Source organism: Bombina bombina, chromosome 6, assembly GCF_027579735.1.
Source record: "Bombina bombina isolate aBomBom1 chromosome 6, aBomBom1.pri, whole genome shotgun sequence".
NCBI lineage: Eukaryota > Metazoa > Chordata > Amphibia > Anura > Bombinatoridae > Bombina > Bombina bombina.
In genome coordinates this window covers 1,087,056,502-1,087,077,142 of record NC_069504.1, presented here as the reverse complement: position 1 = coordinate 1,087,077,142, position 20,641 = coordinate 1,087,056,502, and the positions used below count along the sequence as shown (strand labels likewise).

The 20,641-nt window shown below is 37.7% G+C and overlaps 1 protein-coding gene across 1 annotated transcript in view; it reads right to left on the bottom strand.

Annotated features, from left to right (window-relative positions):
* TMEM178B (transmembrane protein 178B) overlaps positions 1-19,269 on the bottom strand; it is a 734,113-nt gene extending 714,844 nt beyond the window's left edge. Inside the window, exon 1 of the mRNA XM_053718998.1 lies at positions 18,888-19,269. Coding sequence (XP_053574973.1) covers positions 18,888-19,269 — 382 coding nt within the window. The remainder of the gene's footprint in view (positions 1-18,887) is intronic.
* Positions 19,270-20,641: the final 1,372 nt, after the last annotated feature.

Genomic DNA, 20,641 nt, shown 5'->3' with positions numbered 1-20,641 from the left:
GCCGCAATGTTAGGCAATGTCAGGCGAGCGTATTGGTGCCGTTGAATGCAAGAAAGTTGACGGCTTGATAAGTAGGCCTCTATACCTGTAATATTGATATATACTGTTTTTTAATCTATTTTTAAGTATACACACTACATATACTCATATTTTTAACACTGTGTATTGTAGTTGTTGTGGGCAATTTATTGGACACTGCTTATAACCTATGTTTGATAGCAACAATCGAAACACGCCATTGGGCGTTTCTGTTGACAACTGTGTAAAGTTTTATAAGAACACAATCCACATTGTAGCAGTTGATGCAAGTTTTATGTATTAGATGCACTGTTACAAGGTAACTACATATTAACGTTTCAACATGTAATAATTTTAAGCTGATTATCACTTGAAAAATAACTTTTTAGTGGTTTTAGTGTTTATTTTATGTGGTTTCACAATAAAGTGATATTGATTTGTAACATATTCGCCTAGAATGCGAGGTCAATTCTATTGGCTGATCCAATCAGCCAATCGGATTGAACTTCAATCCGATTAGCTGATTAAATCAACCAATCAGATTTTTCCTACCTTAATTCCGATTGGCTGATAGAATCCTATCAGCCAATCGGAATTCGAGGGACGCCATCTTGGATGACGTCACTTAAAGGAACCTTCATTCAGTCCTCGGCCGTGGAAAGAAGAGGATGCTCCGCGTCGGATGTCTTGAAGATGGACCTGCTCTGCGCCGGATGGATGAAGATAGAAGATGCCGCTTGGATGAAGCCTTCTCCCGGTCCAGATGTCCTCTTCTGCTCCATCGGATGAAGACTTCTGGACGGATCGGATGACCTGTGGTGCCCAGCTGGGTGAACACGGCTCAAGGTAGGGTGATCTTCAATGGGGTAGTGTTAGGTTTTTTTAAGGGGGGATCGGGTGGGTTTTAGAGTAGGGGTGTGTGGGTGGTGGGTTGTAATGTTGGGGGGAGTCTTGTATTTTTTTTTACAGGTAAAAGAGCTGATTACTTTGGGGCAATGCCCCACAAAAAGCCCTTTTAAGGGCTGGTAAAAGAGCTGATTACTTTTGTAATTTAGTATAGGGTAGGGAATTTTATTATTTTGGGGGGCTTTTTGTGTTAGGGTTAGGGTTAGACTTAGGTTTAGGGGTTAATAACTTTATTATAGTATCGGCGACGTTGGGGGCGGCAGATTAGGGTTAATAATTGTAGGTAGGTGGCAGCAATGTTAGGGAGGGCATATTAGGGGTTAATAAAATTTATTATAGTGTTTGCGAGGCGGGAGTGCGTCGGTTTAGGGGTTAATACATTTATTATAGTGGCGGCGATGTCCGGTCGGCAGATTAGGGGTTAATAAGTATAGGTAGGTGGCGGCGACGTTGGGAGGGTAGATTAGGGGTTAATAAATATAATATAGGTGTCGGCGATGTTAGGGGAAGCAGATTAGGGGTTCATAGCTATAATGTAGGTGGCAGCGGTGTCCGGTCGGCAGATTAGGGGTTAAATAATTTTATTATAGGGTTTGCGATGTGGGGGGCCTCGGTTTAGGGGTTTATAGGAAGTTTATGGGTGTTAGTGTACTTTGTAGCACGGTAGTTAAAGGGACATTATACACTCATTTTTTCTTTGCATAAATGTTTTGTAGATAATCTATTTATATAGCCCATAAAGTTTTTTTTTTAAATTAATGTATAGTTTTGCTTATTTTTAAATAACATTGCTCTGATTTTCAGACTCCTAACCAAGCCCCAAAGTTTTATGTGAATACGCTCGACTACCTACTCCAGCTTGCTCCTGTTTGTGTAAAGGGTCTTTTCATATGCAAAAGAAGGGGGAGGGGGGGAGTTTCTTATTTGCCACTTGCAGTGGGCTTTCCAGCTACCTTTTCAACAGAGCCAAACTGACAGCTTCTAAGTAAGTTTTTAAACAGTTTTATACTGGATTTTTATATCAGTATCTGTGCATATTATTCTTTATAGTAGTGTCTATTACATGCAGTTATATGAAAATGAGTGTATACTGTCCCTTTAAGAGCTTTAGGTTCCGGCGTTAGCCCATAAAACTCTTAACTACTGACTTTTTTATGCGGTAGGAGTCTTGGAGGTAGAGGCTGTACCGCTCACTTCTTCCAAGACTGGTAATACCGGCGTTAGGCAAATCCCATTAAAAAGATAGGATACGCAATTGACGTAAGGGGATTTGCGGTAGCCTCGAGTCGTGGAAAAAAAGTGAGCGGTACACCTGTACCTGCCATACTCGTAATACCATCGGGCGTTAAAAAGCAGCGTTAGGACCCCTTAACGCTGTTTTTTAACCCCTTAATGACCACAGCACTTTTCCATTTTCTGTCCGTTTGGGACCAAGGCTATTTTTACATTTCTGCGGTGTTTGTGTTTAGCTGTAATTTTCCTCTTACTCATTTACTGTACCCACACATATTATATACCGTTTTTCTCGCCATTAAATGGACTTTCTAAAGATACCATTATTTTCATCATATCTTATCATTTACTATAAAAAAAAATATAAAATATGAGGAAAAAATCGAAAAAAACACATTTTTTCTAACTTTGACCCCCAAAATCTGTTACATATCTACAACCACCAAAAAACACCCATGCTAAATAGTTTCAAAATTTTATCCTGAGTTTAGAAATACCAAATGTTTACATGTTCTTTGCTTTTTTTGTAACTTATAGGGCCATAAATACAAGTAGCACTTTGCTATTTCCAAACCATTTTTTTTTCAAAATTAGTGCTAGTTACATTAGAACACTAATATCTTTCAGGAATCTCTGAATATCCATTGACATGTATATATTTTTTTTTAGTAGACAACCCAAAGTATTGATCTAGGCCCATTTTGGTATATTTCATGCCACCATTTTACCGCCAAATGCGATCAAATACAAAAAATCGTTCACTTTTTTACAAATTTTTTACAAACTTTTGGTTTCTCACTGAAATTATTTGCAAACCGCTTGTGCAATTATGGCATAAATGGTTGTAAATTCTTCTCTGGGATCCCCTTTGTTCAGAAATAGCAGACATATATGGCTTTAGCATTGCTTTTTGGTAATTAGAAGGCCGCTAAATGCCACTGCGCACCACACGTGTATTATGCCCAGCAATGAAGGGGTTAATTAGGGAGCATGTAGGGAGCATTTTGGGGTAATTTTAGCTTTAGTGTAGTGTAGTAGACAACCCCAACTATTGATCTAGGCCCATTTTGGTATATTTCATGCCACCATTTCACCGCCAAATGCAATCAAATAAAAAAAAAACGTTAACTTTTTCACAATTTTAGGTTTCTCACTGAAATCATTTACAAACAGCTTATGCAATTATGGCACAAATGGTTGTAAATGTTTCTCTGGGATCCCCTTTGTTCAGAAATAGCAGACATATATGGCTTTGGCGATGCTTTTTGGTAATTAGAAGGCCGCTAAATGCTGCTGCGCATCACGCGTGTATTATGTCTAGCAGTGAAGGGGTTAATTATGTAGCTTGTAGGGAACTTGCAGGGTTAATTTTAGGTTTAGTGTAGAGCTCAGCCTCCCACCTGAAACATCAGACCCCCTGATGCCTCCCAAATAGCTCTCTTCCCTCCCCCACCCCACAATTGTCCCCGCCATCTTAAGTACTGGCAGAAACTCTGCCAGTACTAAAATAAAAGGTATATTTGGGCTTTTTTGAGTTTTTTTTTTAGCATATTTACATATGCTGCTGTGTAGGATCCCCCCTTAGCCCCCAACCTCACAGATCCCCCACCAAACAGCTCTCTAACCCTCCCCCTCTGCCTTAATGGGCGCCATCTTGGGTACTGGCAGCTGTCTGCCAGTACCCAGTTTAGAACAAAAATGTGCTTTTTTTTTAAGAAAAATCCCTTTTTCTGTAGTGTAGCTCCCCCCACACCCAAGAACAACCCCCCACCCCTCCAAGATCCCTTTTACTGAAGTTTATTTGTTTTTTAATTTGTCCCTTTTCCCCCACAGTTACAATCTAATTTTCTGTAGTATAGCGGTTCCCACCCACTCCCGCCCCGTGCACGCGCCCGCCCGCCACCCTCTGTGCACGCGCGCGCGCCCGTGCGCGCCCCCGTCAGCTCCGGCCCCGATCCCGCCCCCCTCCATCTTATACGGCCCATCGATGGCCGCCCACCCGCCTCCCAAGTCAGCTCCCACCCACCAACGTTACCGGCCACCGATGTCCGGTGCAGAGAGGGCCACAGAGTGGCTCTCTCTGCATCGGATGGCCATGCAGGGTTATTGCAGGATGCCTCCATATCGAGGCATCACTGCAATAACCGGAAAGCAGCTGGAAGCGAGCAGGATCGCTTCCAGCTGCTTTCCACACTGAGGACGTGCAGGGTACGTTCTCAGGCATTAACTGCCTTTTTTCTGAGGACGTACCCTGCACGTCCTCAGTCGTTAAGGGGTTAAGGCTAACGCAGAACTCTAAATCTTGGCGATTGTGTATTGCAAATTTGCTCTTGCTGTATACAGTGCTGTTTATGCATCTTTTGCACATTTTTCTTTTCTCAAAAAAACAAAAAACAGCTGCAGTTTAGCACTGTTAAGAGATAAAGAATAATATCTTAAAACAGAATTACATTTATCTGTTATATTTAAATTGACAAGTTTAATTTGTGTTGCTCTCATTTTCAACTACAGATATATATATATGTATTTATGTGTTTATATATATATATGTCTGTAAATACATATATACACATATAAATACATAAATACATATTTACATGTATATAACTATATATTTAGACGTGTTTGTATGTATCTCTATATCAAAAACCCTTTTCATGCCTTTTTTTTATAACACCCAAGACCTAATATCTTTGAACCTTTATAACTTTTTATGCATTTTTATTTTTATATTTTTTTAGACATTGTTAATATGAGTGTAACTGTTCTTTTATGTGTATTTTTATGCGTTTTGTTCAACTTTTTAGTCTCAGGTAACTGTTAACCAGAGCTCTGAAGTCGCGCTAACCCAACGAGCGTAAATCGCGATTTCACTCACACATTTGCATCTACCTTCAACTTGTAACACAAGTGCTATTTCCTCCACACACAAAAGGCACAAAAAAAACAATATCGCTTGTGCGCAACGGTTAGCGCGCCACTTGTAATTTAGCCCGTTATGGGCACAAATAATATGCACTGAGTTACAGTTAAAAAATTACAGTAAATACTAAAAAAGTAGATAAACAAATAATTAATTAGTGTTCATTACCCCTTACTTAAAGCACATACAAGTGTTACTTATTAGATGCTATGCTTCTATTTTAAAACATAAACTATCACAAGAGCCTTATTATTTTCAAAGTTTTAGGTCAAAAACATAATTAGAGCATAATAAGAACTCACCCAGGCAGCAGTCTGTGATTACAAGAACTTGAAGTTATTATTCTGAATATATTTTCTAAAACACTCAAAAGGGCAATGAAAAATAAACCAAGATGTGGTCTGGGGGTAGACAGTACAGGTTGCAATGAAATCATGGGTGTTCCTTGGGCGGAACTGGGTTTACTGTGTGGGGCATGTTTAGGTTGTCCCACCCAGGTTTCACTTTGGACATTTATAAACTAGAGTGAGTTGCCAGAGGTAGAGCAGGACAGAGCACTCAAACTGTGCCAATCCTGCATGTGCAGGACAGTTGTGAGCTCTGCTAATACTTTACATTTTTGAAGAATGACAGTAAAAAAACTACAAAGTAAATACTAAACAAGCAGATAAACAAATAATTAATTAGTACAATCACATGATTCAAATGAAGGTCAAATACATAATTAGAACTCACCCAGGCAGCAGTATATGTATACAACATCCTGAAGTTATTATTGAAGTTATTATTCTGAATATTTGTTCTAAAATTCTCAGAAGGGCAATGAAAATTTAACCTAATACATATTTCCCAATATTTCCCAGGTGCCATCTGGGTGGAGTCAGTACCGGTAGAGGTGAAGTCATGGGTGTTCTGTGGATGGGACTGAGTGTGCTGTCTGGGGGCGGATCTACGTTGTCTCCGGCTTCACTTTGGACATTTATGTGTATTTTGCTTACATAGATATTTTGGTTATTCTATCTTATAATTTTTACTGTGATTAGCAGGTAATTAGGTGAATCCTCCAAAACCGAATATCACGTTCTTATTTGGTCAGTGAAGGAAATGGGATTTTTTTATATTATGTTTTTTAAGTATTGTTCCCATATTTGTTGGAACTCAAAATAGATTTCTATATTCCCAAGTTTTTGATAGTTGTATTCCTCTAACAACATATTCTGATACCTTGCTCCTCCACATTCTTATTGTTGGAGTGTCTTTGTTTTAACAATTTTTTGCAATAAGGAATTTTCTAGTATTTATCATAATTTGAAAGAGTTTATGATGAATTTTATTGGGTAGTTTAGGGCTTTTATTTAAGATCCATATCAGGGGGAAATTAAATTTCAAAAACTCTCTCTACCTCTTTTATTATTTCCAACAAATATTGATTTAGTTGTGGGCACCATCACCATATATGTCCCATGCCACTGTCCACATCTCCAGCATTACTGGTTATATGCATTAATCTATGTAGTTTACATGGAGTTAAGTACCAACTGTGAAGAACTTTGTAATTTATCTCTATCATCAATGCTGAAGAGGAGGAGGAGCGAGTGTTAGAGAATATGTTATGGGCTTGTTGGGGAAGAATTATGATTCCTAGGCCTTTAACCCATCTTTCAATAGAGTGTGGCAAAATCCTGGGTGAGTCTGTTTTATAATCTTGTATAATATATAGAGAGAGGGTGAGAAACATGAGAAGTGAGGGTGTATACTTTATATAGGTTGGTTATGGGACGGATCATATTATGGGTTGTTTTATGTGTGAGGTAATTGTGCACTTGTCTATAGGTGAACACATTTGTAGTTCTTTTTCTAGAAGTTCTGAATGTGAGCATATTGTGTCATCATTTAAAATTTTATAAATAGATAGGTCTGTGCTGTAAGAGGAAGGGCAATATTTTAATATATGGTTGCCAAGGGAATATTCAGAGTTTGCAATAAGTTATGTAAGTGATGTAAGGGGAGAAGGTCTAGAGGATAAATAAGGATTTTTCGTATTTGCTTTTTCTCATGTCAAGAAAGTTTCTTTGGTTACAGGGCTTATAATATTATTGCTTATCTGGAGGGCATTCGGATGCCAACAAAGGCCTCCTAGATTGGGGATCTCAGTGATGTTTTTTTCTAAGAGGACCCACATCTTATAATCATGATGTATTCTGCAGTGTAATATTCTCTGCAGGGCCGGATTGGGTCGCCGGGAAACTGGGAATAGTTTTTAACAAGAATCAAACTAACATGTCCTACACTGACTTCCAAAATTTGGCAATAAAACTTCATGTCCCAGGGTCCTCTACGGCTCTCTAGCCCCCCTGGTGGCTGCTGTCCCAGCTCAGTAGTCACAGATAGGAGCCGGTGACAAGGGGTTGGAGCCGCTTCTGTACAGGGCCAGGGCGCACTGAGTTAATTATCCGGATCTTACAGCTGCTCGAGGAATTAGCCGGGCACACTGAGAAGGAGCAGCTCAGCATACACCCACTGCAGCTAAAGACACTACCCCTAGGGTGACCTTCTCCTGTGAACACGATCAGCCGTGCAGGGACCCGCCCAGGGGCACACACATGAGTGACAGACTGACAGCCACAGTGCAGTTACAGGTAATGTCCCAGGACTAGGACTCTGATGACACCTGTCACTGCATGGGCACGGCACATATCCGGGATGGGGAGGAGGATACTGGGTCACTTCTGTTATCCAATCAACTGCCACAGTGACACAACCCGGACAGTCAACGGCTGCATTTAGCATTGAAGCTCCTGTATGGAACACTAGAATGTCCCTTTAATAGATATACATTTAACAATAACTGGGTCCCTGAAGTGCATAGTTCTGAATCTTATTTTAATATTTGCCATAGCTTTTTTATACTTGCATGAAATTCTATTCTGTTGATATAATTCCACTATTATAATAAGACTGGTGTATCAAATCCAATTCCATATATATTCTAAATCTAAATGCTTACTAAGGTATAATTGTCAAATATGTATTTTAAGAAAAAGTGTTTTAATATAAGTAGCTACGAAGCAACTCTTAATAGAGTTTGCAGTGGCTAATACATTTAGGAATTACTGAAATACCATTACTGCTGTCATACACCATAAAACTACTCTACTTCATTGTAAAGAAATTGCACTGTTTATATATATATATATATATATATATATATATTTATATTGTAGTGATGTGGGTTGAGTCATCTGACGGTGGGGCTTTTACCAGCCGCCACTAATATATATATATATATATATATATATATATATATATATATATATATATATATATATATATATATATATGTGTATGTATCTATGTGTATGAATATATATATATATATATATATATATATATGAGTGTGTGTGTCTGTGTGTATATATATATATATATATATATATATATATATAAAAAATGTCCAAATGTAGGAGGGCACTCACAGGAATTATAATGCAACAAACAGAGTATCTTTATTTCCAAGTTATTTGTACATCATTTAAAGAAGTCAACGTTTCGACCCATTTATGGGCCTTCTTCAAGACAATAAACAATTTTTATAATGCAGCACGCATTATACACTCAGAACTCCCATTAGAGTAGTGATAACCATGATCATCATCATGGGTTAGCAGTGGTGCGGATGGAAACGGATTACAATAGCTAACTATCAGGTAGATTACAAGTTATGCATGATAGAGGGTATTTCACCCTCCATAGCGCTGCCATTACAAGTTTTCAAACAGCCGGCTTGTATGTGCTATATGGTTGCATTGAGCTCCATACCGCACTAAATACAAGCACTGTTTTGCCGACACCTACATAATGTTATTAACCCCTAATCTGCCACTCCCAACATCGCCGCCACTTTGAAAATTCATTAACCCCTATTCCGCCGCTCCCCGACACCGCCGCCACTATAATAAACCTATAAACCCAGCTCTTTTAAGAAAAGCCCAAACCCTAAAATAAAAAAACCCCAATCCAAAAAGTTGAAAAAACCCTAACACTAACCCCGAAGATCCACTTACAGTTCCTGAAGTCCGGACATCCAGGTGGCAAGAGGTCTTCATCCAGGTGGCGAGGTCTTCATCCATCCAGGCAGTCTTCTATCTTCATACAGGCCGCATCTTCTATCTTCATCCCGACGGCGTCTTCTATCTTCATCCCGGCGGCGCGGAGCGGGGCCATCCTGAAGACATCCAGCGCGGAGCATCTTCTTCATACGGTCGCCGCCGTATACTGAATCTTCAATGCAAGGGAGCCTTTTCAAACTGGCTTCCCTTGCATTCCTATTGGCTGATTTGATTTTGGAAAATCAAATCAGCCAATAGGATGAGAGCTAGTGAAATCCTATTGGCTGTTCAAAACAGTCAATAGGATGAGAGCTTCTGAAATTCTATTGGCTGACAGCTGTTGGTTGAGAGCTGCTGAAATTCTATTGGCTGCTTTGCTGTTTTAACGCTGAAATTAGCATTTTTTCAGTGTTAAAAGATGAACGCACAACTTGTAATCTACCTGTTTGACAGTTGTGATTAAGCAATCTCCTTTAAAAGCCCAATTCTAAAGACACCAATACAGTTAGTGACAATAGTTTGACTTTTAATCAAATATTAGAATAAAAAAAAAAACACACAATTAGTAGATGTTGGGGTACTGAAGTGACTTTTCCCACAGATCCTCTTAGCTGTACAGGAAATCACATACCCTACATATATGCATATATATGAACCTATACATATGTAACTTTGTGCTCTGTTCACTGTATGCAGCCTCTCCAGTAAGGTTGAATGGAGCTTTAATGAATCAATACCATGTATGTATGAATGTCTCCTGTTGCCATTTCAATATTTTATGTGTTTTACATGTGTGCAAGATAACAGATTGTTTGCAAATAGTTGTTCAAAATGCTATTTCGAAGACTTGTCAAGTGCCTAAAGGTGTTGAATTTGAAAATCCAAAAATGTGCTTGAAAATTTGTTGAAAGTGACTTGAAAATGTATTGTGATCATCAAGAATTTTTCGGCCTCATAGGAGAAATAGGGCCATAATTGTGTCTGTTATATTCAATAAAGCAAAATTTGGTTCTATTTAAGGGACATGAACCTCAAAATTATATGTGATTTAGGATTCAGATAGAGTACGCATTAAAAAATCTTTACAATTTACTTCTATTACCAAATTTTCTAAGTTCTCTTGGTATCCTTTGTTGAAAAGCGTACATAGCATTATCTTGCACATTACGACACCTGCATCTTCAATAATGTTTCTATCAATGTTATAATATAGTGCTGCAGACACATGCATGTGCCTAAACCAACTTCAGTATGCTCTGATAAAAAGTAGGTAAGTTTCAACAAACAAGAGAAAGGTGATAGAAGTCTCTTGTAAAGTTTCTATTAAAGGTAAGTCAACTCCAAAGCAGCTATGCACTACTGGGACTTAGCTGGTGATCCAGTAACAAGAGGTCTATGTTTAAACACCAATCAACAGCTAGCTCCCATTCTTTCCAAGAGCACTGTAGACCAGAAGTATATACTAAGCATATACTTAGGGACACTTGGAGCCCAAAGATCAAACTTTTGCCGGATCATATGTGTCAAATTCTGCCAACACTCGCAGGGGCTGCCTGAAAGATCATAAAAAGAGAGGCTGTCCCTGCGAGTTGGAATTTGCCTCTATATAAAGTAATGGGGCTCAATGGGGGTACAATGATCTGAAGCTCTCCACTCAGATGTGATGATCTAAAATGACCCTCCAGAACTATCTCCTAAGATTGTATAGATTCTGCTGTACTTCTCCTAGGGGTGTTCCCTGCATCTCTGTATGTGAAGCAAAGACAAGCCCAGTACAATATAGCACTGCGTGACATAAGAGTCCTGCTGCATTTACTGCATTTACACTTTGTGTTTGGTATTCTATATTACTTTACACTTTAGGTCAGGTCCTTTAAGTTTTATTACATTTGAGCTTTGCACTTTCTATTTTGTATTTTAATGCATTTAGATTCTGTAGCAGTCCTTTTAAAAATTCTGAATATGCTTTGAAAGTGTCATTGTTACTTTTTATTTATGGCTAGTTATTACAGACTTAGGAGGTTGAGCAGGAGGTTGTAATTTTGAAATAGGGTGTGGCCTAAGGTTTACAGTAGACAAGATAAAGACCGTGTGTGATCTGTTAATGGGCATGTCTGGTGGTTAGTGGTTTGTCTGTGTGATCATATGGCTATCTCAGACAGAGAGGGACAGAGCTCATGATTAGGAATTGACCCCTCACATAGGGACAGTTGGGAGGCCTCGGCTCATACTTAGTATATTTCTGAGCATCTTTCACAAATGACATTGCATTTTGTATTTCTATGTGAAATAAGCCTGACAGTTTTAGAAAACTGGAGGGACAGGGAGTTCCCTGGGCTGAACAAGGGAGTTTGCAGGTTCTGTCTGAAGCTCTCTCACAATTCTCATTGTACATCTCCAGGGTCTGTAAAGTCTGCACTATAATTTCTCTCTTTGTTGTTTTGATCATTGGTCCCTGGAAGAGAAAAATTATAAGGTAGCAGAAAACATAATTTAAAAATGAAATACTACAGTCAATACAGATCAGATTACTCTGTTTTCACAGTAAAGTATCTTACAGATGCTCTATTTTTGTTTTTATATAAGGTTTATAAGTGTTTTGCTGAACAGCAGCTTAAACTTAAAGGGACAGTAAAGTCAAAATTAAACTTAAATGGAATAGATAAAGCATAACATTTTAAACAACTTTCCAATTTACTTCTATCATCAATTTTGCTTTGTTCTCTTGTTATCCTTTGCTAAACCGTAAACCTAGGTGAGCTCAGGAGCGTGCAGGAGTCCTTAGCCATCTGGCAGAAGAGTATGCAACAATGTTTATAGAACTGTTACACATAGTTACAAATAGTGATGTGCATTTGTGTGATTCGTTGTACTAAGAATGCCGCTGCCGGCAGCTATATTCGGCATTTGTAGCACAATAAATCACACAAATGCACATCCCTACTTACAAACAATGCTGCCATAGAATGTTATAGACACTCTACTGCAGCAGAGTTTGCAACTATATATAACATTGCTATAAGCACTGTAGAAAACAGTGCTGCCAGATGGCTAAGGACATGTGTACTCTCCTGAGCTCCCCGAGGATTACTGTTTGATGAAGGATACCCGGGGAACTAAGCAAAAATTGATAATAGAAATAAATTGAAAAGTTGTTTAACCCCTTAATGACCACAATGTACCCTGTATGTCACTGGTTGTTAAGGGTTTTTTCAGGACATAATAGCACAAGTCTAGCAAGAACACACTATTAATGCCCTCCCTCCAGAAGGCTTTGTGGAATAGAGCAGTCTCAACGCTGGTGGCAAGACCACGGTACAAAACAATCAAGTCCCAAAAAAAGGCCAGCGACATACAGGGTACGTCGCTGGACCTTAAGGGGTTAAAATGACATGCTCTGGTGCCGATTTATCATGGCCCGAATGGGACCAAATACCCCTGTTTCCGCTGCTCCTTAACTCGTCGGCCACCTCTGAGGCTGCGGACATCAATACGCCCAATCGCATACGATCGTGTTGATCGACATCCCCTGCTAGCGGCCCATTGGCCGCGAATCTGCAGGGGGCGGCATTGCACAAGCAGTTCACCAGCGTATGCTGTCGGCATTTATCGATGTCTTGTGGACATAATCGCTACAGCAGATCATGTCCACCAGACAAATGATAAATCGTCCCCTTTGTCTGAATCGTGAATGTTTCATTTTGACTTTACTGTTCTTTTAAATAAAGTTAACGTAATACCTAAAGCTACTGCTACAATGCAGCACATTTTATTTTTTTAGACTTTTTTTGTGTGAGATCAGGGCTTACGTACTTATTGGATCACACTGGAATCAATCAACTGACATTGCTATAATAGTGTAAGTTTGAAAACTTTTTGAAACATTTATGGTATTAAAGTGTAGTTAATTTATCAGATGAATGCTACAAATATGGAAATAGATTTATTTATAAATATAAACACAATTATTAATAATATACATGTAAATACCTGTGTGTATATATATATATATATATATATATATGAATGGAAATTATAAATGAACAACAGCACTTTTATTTATTTGTTTTTAAGGTACTAAGGTCAAAAAGCCTTGTCTTATAAGCTTTATTGTTTTATAGACTATTTACAATGTGTTTTTTTTTAAAATAAACCCTTTCTCAACAGGACAAAACACATTAGTTTCCACCTGCTGATATATATTATCAATACTCATACATGATTTTTATATTATTGTAAGAAATGACATTGAACAGGATTACTAAGAATTTGTGTTAACCATAGACTAAAAGACAGCCCTACAATTAACATTTGCACTGTTGGTGATAAATTAATTAAAGGGACACTGAAGTCAAATTTAAACTTTTATGATTCAGATAGAGCAGCAATTTTAAACAACTTTCCAATTTACTTCCATTAACAAAATGTGCACAGTCTTTTTATATTTACACTTTTTGAGTCACCAGCTCCTACTGAGCATGTGCAAGAATAAGTGTGTATGCATTTGTGAATGGCTGATGGCTGTCACATGGTACGTGTATGCATTTGTGATTGGCTGATTGCTGTCACATGGTACAAGGTGAGCGGAAATAGACATAACTTTTAAAATTGTCAGAAAAAAAATCTACTGCTCATTTGAAGTTCACACTAAGAGGCCGAATTATCAAAGGTCTTGCGGACCTGATCCGACCGCTGCTTCATAACTGCTTTTTCTGGTGAGTCTCCATCCGGAGTTTGATAAATGGGCCTCTAAGTGTTATTGTATTGTCTTGTTATCTTGCATTTGTTGATTATGCATATCTACTGTGTTGACTGGTTCTTTAATTAAATTGGCTTAGTGACAGTGCACTTAGTGCTTCTTATTACTTTCTATGGGAAGCACTGAATGTTGTCTGTCCTTTTATTAACACACTTGTGTAATTAACATCACACTTGCACTAAGCTCTAATTACCCTAATTTTCTTTAGACTGGATGAAAATGATAACAACAGCAGGTGATGGTGAGACAGTTTACAAACACATAGATTACAAATCATACATGAATGTTACTTAACTTGCAGACAGTTTATACCATTAGACAATATACAAATAAAGAGACTGAGTGATATTTATCTGACAAACATTTAGCAGTCTCTCAGTAACAGTGGGGGCACAGCACTTGTTAAATAAGTTAACATAAAAGTACAAGGTATAAATCAGGGTCCTATGACTGGGCCCCAAAACAAAGGCTGGGTTAGGTCCTTTTATTTCAATAGTGGCCCTGCTGACTTTTTGCAATCCATAGACGCTGAGCCAGTAGCAACATAGGTGCAAGAGGAGCTATTTCTATATGACGGTGTGGCATCCCTCCTGCTGGTTAGTCCACACCAGAGAATTTGCTCCTGCATTACTTCCTGTATAAATATGGTGGCAGCCATTGTCTTTGGCAGCCATATTGAAACCTTGCCACCATATTTTTAAAGGAAAATGTATACACTTTATGTGCACGTGTTTTGCAGGAACACAGAGGTAGCAGATATTATGCAAGTAGAGCAACTGCTACTGATTGAGCCAGATGGGCCCTAGATATTTGGGCCCAGTCTCATTTGAGACCTCTGAGACCCCTGTTACGCTGTCAAAAATGTTGTACTTTGATATAGCATTTTATTATTGTACTTGTAATGCTTGCATATAACAAGAGGTAAAACACATAGTTAAATTCAGCTTCAGAGCAGCAATGCACTACTGGAACCTAAATCTGGTGAGTCAATGACAAGACGCATATGTGCATCGCAACCAATCAGCAGTTAGCCCCCAGAAATACAGTGCTACTCCTACCTAGGTATGCTTTTTAACAAAGGATACCAAGAGAACACAATTAGTTTGATTAACACAACTCTCAGAAAATTAAATACAAGGGAGCATATATATATTTAGAAAATGCTTAGTGGAATCAATGTGTTTTTATTATGTCCCTTTAAAACAAAAAATAAGTTCTGTGGTTCTTTTCCGTTAGCTCTCAGTTTGGTATAAACAGATAAAAAGATAAAATGTTAGGAATGAATACAGAGCTATAAATGATTATATTCTTATTTCAGCCAAACCCATGTTCTAATGATCATTTTCATCATCAAACTAACTGTCTTGTAATAAAAAAGCTGAATAACTGAACTGAATTAATGATTATCAGACAGACAGTTGGGATACACTGAGATAACACAGAACTGGGCTGAAGGAATCACATACCATTAGTTAAAAATAAAGGGAAATATATCTCAAATTGTTTGTGGTACCATACTTTGAATTTGGGATCTCTTAATCTTGAAAGATACTTAGTGACACCTGTACTATTTCTTAAATATACATCTCAGTTCTCAATAGTTTAATTTTTTATCATGTTACATTATATAGTTCTGTAAATATCAAAAGTATATTGAAAATAAATCAGTGTGAACAAAATTCTCAATAACAAGCCAAGGGGGTCCCAAGGCAAAAAAAAAAAAAAAGGCTTGTAGCTACTGCTTTAAACCCTTTAGAAACTATGACAACCATATCCCTTTTATCAAAATTCCAGGATGAAGATTCAGCAAGGGAATTACATTTGCAAAGTATCATTCTCACAAAACAAATATTTAAATACAAACTGGTTTACCATATTCCCTGTGAAAAATGAAATTGAGTTGCTAGGTAATCCTAAGAATGCATTAAATGAAGCATGGAGAGCAACTACTCTTTAATATATGTCTTGACAGCTTTTGGCAAAACAGGATGCAGTAATCTATTGTGTGGATCCAAAGCATATAGAAGGAACGTCAACATTTTCATGAAAATCTTAAAATAAGCTTTAACGTTCTATGCAATATGTAGAAGGCGGAATAACAAAAATGTACAACAAAAGAGAAAATATTCAACAATTTAGAAGAGTTTATGAAAAAGTGGATTAGTACCATATTGAATTATGGAGAATATGTCTTAATATACAGTGGTAATTCTTGTCGGACCATTATAGTTATACAGTAGGATGTTTCCTTATATAAGCTTTCAATACCTTTCAGGTCCAATTTCAGATAGGATGAAATAAAAATGCAGGATTCACAAGAAATTAGAGTGAAAACAAAACTATTAAGTAGGATGTAGGCAGAATAGTAGGAAAAGTGTTAGGAAAAAAAAGGTTAGGGTCTAGTATGGCTAGTTATTGGTTGAAAAAAGGGATGGATGATAGAGTAAATGAGAAGAGAAAAAGAAAGAAAGAAAGAAAGAAAGAAGGAAAGAAAGAAAGAAAGAGGGAGAGATAAAATTATATATATATATATATATATATATATATATAATATATATATAGAGAGAGAGAGAGAGAGAGAGAGAGAGAGAGAGAGAGAGAGAGTAAGAGATAGAAAGGTTAAAGGGACAGTCAAGTCCAAAAAAACCTTTCATGTTTCAAATAGGGCATGTAATTTTTAACAACTTTCCAATTTACCTTTATCACCAATTTTGCTTTGTTCTCTTGGTATTCATAGTGGAAAACTAAACCTAGAAAGGCTCAAATGATAATTTCTTAAGCCCTTCAAGGCCGCCTCTTATCACATGCTTTTTTATTTGCTTTTCACAACAGGGGAGCGTTAGTTCATGTAAACCATATAGATAACATTGTGATCACGCCCGCGAATTGTGGCAGACACTGCACTAATTGGCTAAAATGAAAGTCTATAGATAATTAATAAAATGTCATGCGATCAGGGGGCTGTCAGAAGATGCTTAGATACAAGTTAATCATAGAGATAAAACATATATTAATATAACAGTGTTAGTTATGCAAAACTGGGGAATGGGTAATAAAGGGATTATCTATCTTTTAAAACAACAAAAATTCTGGTGCTGACTGTCCCTTTAAGAAAAAAGAGATAGGGTAAAAGAGAGAGAGAGAGAGAGAGAGGGTAAGAGACAGAGAAAGTAAGTGAATGAGAGAGAGAGAGAGAGAGGGTAAGAGAAAAAAAGATAAAGCAAAAGAGATAGAGGGTAAGATAAAAGAAAGAAAGAAAGAAAGATAGATAGATAGATAGATAGATAGATAGATAGATAGATAGATAGATATGCCAAGTAGTGTATCTGTTCATATTAATTAATGGTTATATGGTGCTGTCTCTAGCACAGTCATACATTTTTGTTAGCATAATTTTGCTTGTTTCATTAAAGGGACATTAAACGCTAAATACATGCTAGATAGAATTATGCATTCAAAGAAAAGATTAGTCCATGACTAACATGTAGATGTATTTTTTAAAGTTTCATTAGTTGTTTAAAAAGTGACAAAATAAGTGTAAAGTTTTAGTGTCTATAAAACACTGGGAGCTGCCATGTTGTAACTTGTGTTACCTTCTCTGCTGTGGCCAATTAGGGACAGTTATACATAGGTCACTAGAGTGTGCAGCCAATGGTTGTGCTGGATTTAACAGTGTTCTGCACCTCCATTTCTAACAGGAACTGAAAAGCTCACAATTTCAGAATGGAATTACAGGCAAAGAGGACAAAATAAATAATGAAAGTATATTGCAGAGTTGTTTTATTATATACAATTTATCATTTTGTATTTCCATCTCAAAGTGTTTAATGTCCCTTTAATTGCATTTGTATTTTTCAGAGGAACTTCAGTAGCTACTTTGTATCAAAGAGAGTAACAATTTTATTAAAAATATCTAATATTGCCATGAAGTCACTTAAATCAGGATTGCATAATATACCATTACAATGGTCCACATTTAGGTTAAACACAAGACCTAATAATTAATATTAAGAAATGTATACTAGGTTTTAAACAGGCATTGCTAATTTGTTTTCATGAAACCATGCACACATTCAGCTTAGCAGCACAACATATATACAGACGCTACATAATTAATAAGTCTGGGAATCTTAGCTAGAATAACGATCACTGAATCCTTTACAAATTATTACAATATTCTTGCTACACCACTTGCAAAAATCTCAAATTTAAATCAGTTTAGCTATGGCCTATCCCATTAAACCATTTGGCAAACTGTTATGTAATTTACAAATGCTAAGAACAGATGCTGTAAATGTTTACCAAATTCTACCAATACCACCTCTATCCAACTGATCAAAACAAAACAAAAAAAATTGGAAAGAATGAACAAAAGTGGGGAAGCTGTATCCTAACTTCAGTAATACTCTGTGTTGCAAGAAGACAAACATCATCAGTTTGGTAAAATGGTTGTTTTGATTTATTTTTGTTATTACTCTGTGTATGCTACTGTGGGAAGCAGTTAATTGTTCAGCAGTGCATTGCAGCCTTCTTTTACAGTCAATGAGATAAATATGCATTTTTAAAACAAGTACAAGATATGAGCATGTCTTCATGGTTAATAGTCTTCCTAAAGGTTGAAAATACTCAGAAAATAAAATTATTTGATACCAACTCCTAAAAATACTAATAGAGGCTTGTTTTTGTATTGCTACTACAGATATTAACACTGTTAAGTAGGTGAAATAGACATATTTACAATTGAATTTAGCCTCTTGGATTTTCTGAAAACAGGTGATCAATCAGATCAGTGCAGAGCCTTTAGACATAAATCAATAGAATAGTAAAAAAATATTTTTATTGTAGGTGTTTTATTATAATGCAGCATTTCTGCTACACAATACTATATGGTAATACAATGCAAACTATACAATGTAAGATGTGTCTAAAAGCTTCTTACCTTTGGCAATAATATCTTCAACATCTTGGTCAAATCCCAGCCTATGGCATTTTCTCCAGAGGCCCATGTTGGTTGAATTGTACCGTCTATTGCATTCATCTGCAGCACTCATAGCAAAAAGCTGCCTTCGGTTCCTTGCCAGGAGTAATTTTCCTTCCCAGCGGTCTAGTCTGGATCTGCTAGCCCTCAGAGGAAGATTGTTGTTGGAGTTGTAGATGAACCCAGGGTCACTTCTTCTGTTGGTTACCCCTTTGCATTTTTCCCTATGCCTCCTGACATCTGTCTCATACCAGTGGTCAGAGCAGATAGCCACAGCCAGCATGCCCAGGGCACACAGAGCTAAGGAGAGTCCAGCATAGAGCAGCAATCTTCCAGTAGCCATTATCACACTCACTGTACCATCAACATGTTCTCCACTGACTGTCTTTCTGCAGGAGGCCAGGCAAGATCCACAAGCTCTGCTACAAGAGCTAGACACCTCTTCCCCCACTAAGTAGTTGATGTTCTCCTACACAACATCCATTATAACATCAGCAATGGGAAGTTCTGGCTGCTGACAAAAGCAAGTATGTCATTTGTATGCAGCCTTATTCAGAAGAAACCTTCAATCCAATGCATTGAAAGGCATGTGCAGATATGAGATGCTGGATGTGTGTTTCCAAACCTAATAAGTGACCTCCAAATTTAAGTGCAGTGATGAAAACCTGGATGATAGCATACTGTCATGACATCCCCACCATAAAGCTTCTCAGTCTAGTGGACAGAGAACAGTAGTGTCAGCAGGTTGTCTGCAAACATACACAGACTGCTTCTGGGGAAATGATGACTGCTTGATGTAAACAGGGAATAAAAACATGAGAGTCTATCCTACAGAAACCAGGCTCACTGCAGGATTTGTTTTAAATAGTGGCTAAAAACCAACCTCTAAGCATTCTCCATACAGAGTGGATCATGTGCCACACTATAGAGTCTTAGTTGCCTTTAGCTTAGAATTGCAGCCTTCCCGTTATCTATGCAGGCTCCCTGTGGGTAAGCAGACTGCCTTTGTTTCACAACACGTACATCCTATCCTCAGCTTTCACTCAGCTACTCCATCCACTGCTATAGGTATTTGTCGTCTCTCTCCTGTCACCAGCAAATAAAAATCAGCTGATGGATTTCTTTACTTGGCTTGCAGGAGCTCAGGGGCAGAAAATCACTCACATCTCAGTGTCTCATCCTCTGAAAAGCTGATACTGTCCCCTGAAATGGAAGGTGAGGGGGAGAGAGGAGAGAAAGCAGAGAGATTTCAGCACCACGGAGAGCAGCGTTTTAATAAAACATCATCAGGCACTCCTATACAAAAATAGCTCTGTTACTACAGCACAGCAGATAGAAGAATCCTTGTCTACAAGGGGATATGTGCATATTTAAGTCATCTTTATTAGGATTTCAGCTTCTTTTGCATGCTCTTAAATAATCCAAGATCATCATATCTGATCCCCGTTTTAGCTGCAATACATCCAAAATCAGATCAAGCAGGAAATTAATGCACAGCTTTTAACATTAATTTAAAACAGTGGCAATAAAATAAAAGGCAAACACGGCCTGAAAATGGCTAATGTCTTCTTAGATCAGCTTGCCCCTTTGGGCCAGGAACCCAGCAGCAACAAAAATGCATGCAAGCAGTTCTGATGAAAGGAGGGGTTATAGATTTCCACCTTTCTCCATCCCTCCTCCCCTACAAATATATATTTTTAATAACACACTGCTAC